General features: G+C 35.4%; 1 protein-coding gene across 1 annotated transcript in view; it reads left to right on the top strand.

Moving 5' to 3' along the window:
* The window catches only part of coro6 (coronin 6), a 21,872-nt gene that overhangs the window by 11,600 nt on the left and 8,503 nt on the right, over window positions 1-1,769 (top strand). Inside the window, exon 4 of the mRNA XM_008303258.1 lies at window positions 1,466-1,661. Within this exon, the coding sequence (XP_008301480.1) occupies window positions 1,466-1,661 (196 nt within the window). The remainder of the gene's footprint in view (window positions 1-1,465; window positions 1,662-1,769) is intronic.

Genomic DNA, 1,769 nt, shown 5'->3' with positions numbered 1-1,769 from the left:
TCTGACATTAATTAGGGCACATCACTTTTTTTTTTTTTTATGTTCATACACTTTTTCTTATTTAATATTTAATAAAAGTTTAAAACAAGTCTTGTTTTATTTCCTTAGACACTTTATTTCCCTAATACATGCTAAATATGTCTGATATAGGCCATGTACATCGTGCTGGTTCAGTTGATCAGCTAGTTTTCACACCCAAACTCGCTGCTATCTTAAAGCCCGCTCATTGGAATATCCCGGATATAGTCATAATTCCATCCTGGACCGAGGGAATGATAATAAACGGACAGTGCTACGTTGTGAAATGCTAGTATTGTGGTCCAGGCTCTAAAAAGTTTGAGTTGTGACAACTTCTGACAACTAATGAAATTATGTTCAACCAGCAAAAGATATTTGTAATTACCAGTTTTAACCATCTCAAAATTGCATTCAAGCGTGCTTAAGCTGTTGTAAATTCTTTAAATTGTGTGCGATCTTTCTCAAGAGTATTTTTTTTTTTAGTGTTTGGGAGCTCATATAGTGCAGACAGAGGGATTTTCCACAACCTGGAAACCCAAAAGTTCTTTAATTACCCATCTGAGCTGTCTGACCTTGTCTAGGCATGTTAAGAGAGGAGAAGGGAACTTAAAATCCTGATAGCAAGTGGAGGAAAAATTAAGTTATCAAGTCGTTTTCAATTAGTTACCTCAACTTGTATGTAAGTCAGCTAAAGCAGAAATTTGAGTTTAAATTGTAGAGTATTATGTTGACGCAACTACCAATATTAATATGTTGACTTAACCCTTTAAAATAATCTTTGCTACTATAATCATCTATATTCATCTTGCAGCTCTGCATTTAATGATCCGTTACAGACACTGAAGTCATGTCCTTTGTATGAAGCTCCTCTGTCCCTACATCCTTAACCCTATTCAGGACTTTCATGTTTTATTAGTTATGAAGCAACATTACTATATCTGTGTAATCAATAATAATGACCAAGTGGTGCAGTAAATCTGTACACTGAGTTTAATGGAAAAATGAAGGATGTGAGTGATGTTTGTGTGAAGAAAAGGAGCAAAGCAGGACGTATTTCTCTGTCTCATTTACCACACAGCTATATACCAGTATAATACTGGTATATAATGTTAATATCTCTATTTAAATGTGTTTTCTTGCTGAAAGCTTCCTCCTGAGGTGCAAACAAAAAACAAAAAGTAAATAAAAAATGAATGTGATGATTAACACCTCTTGCTTATTTAGAAGTTATTTATACTTTGCCTATATATATATGTATAGCTGTACAAATCATTTGGAATTTGACAAACTAAAAATAAAGCTGCAGTTGCAGTTGTGACCAATGGGATTAAATTGATCAAACAAGGAATATCAGTTCATGCTTAATTATGTAATAACTTTTTGCACAGGTCATTGCATTTCTTGCTTTTCAGATGATCAGACACTAAATTCTGTGTGTCCTGTCCAGGTTTGGCAGATCCCAGATCACGCACTGACCCGTCCTCTGTCCGACCCAGTTGTTGTCCTGGAGGGTCACTCCAAACGTGTCGGCATCGTCACCTGGCACCCCACCGCACGCAACATACTCCTCACTGCGGGTACAAACACACACACAAACACACACACACAAGTTTCTTATTGGAAACTTATCAGTGATGTGAAGTAAGAACAACATCTATCTATCTATCTATCTATCTATCTATCTATCTATCTATCTATCTATCTATCTATCTATCTATCTATCTATCTATCTATCTATCTATCTATCTATC

This window comes from Stegastes partitus, unplaced genomic scaffold (assembly GCF_000690725.1).
Source record: "Stegastes partitus isolate 25-593 unplaced genomic scaffold, Stegastes_partitus-1.0.2 Scaffold1967, whole genome shotgun sequence".
Classification (NCBI taxonomy): domain Eukaryota; kingdom Metazoa; phylum Chordata; class Actinopteri; family Pomacentridae; genus Stegastes; species Stegastes partitus.
Note: the sequence above shows the minus strand (reverse complement) of the source record. Positions and strands in the feature narration are given on the sequence as shown.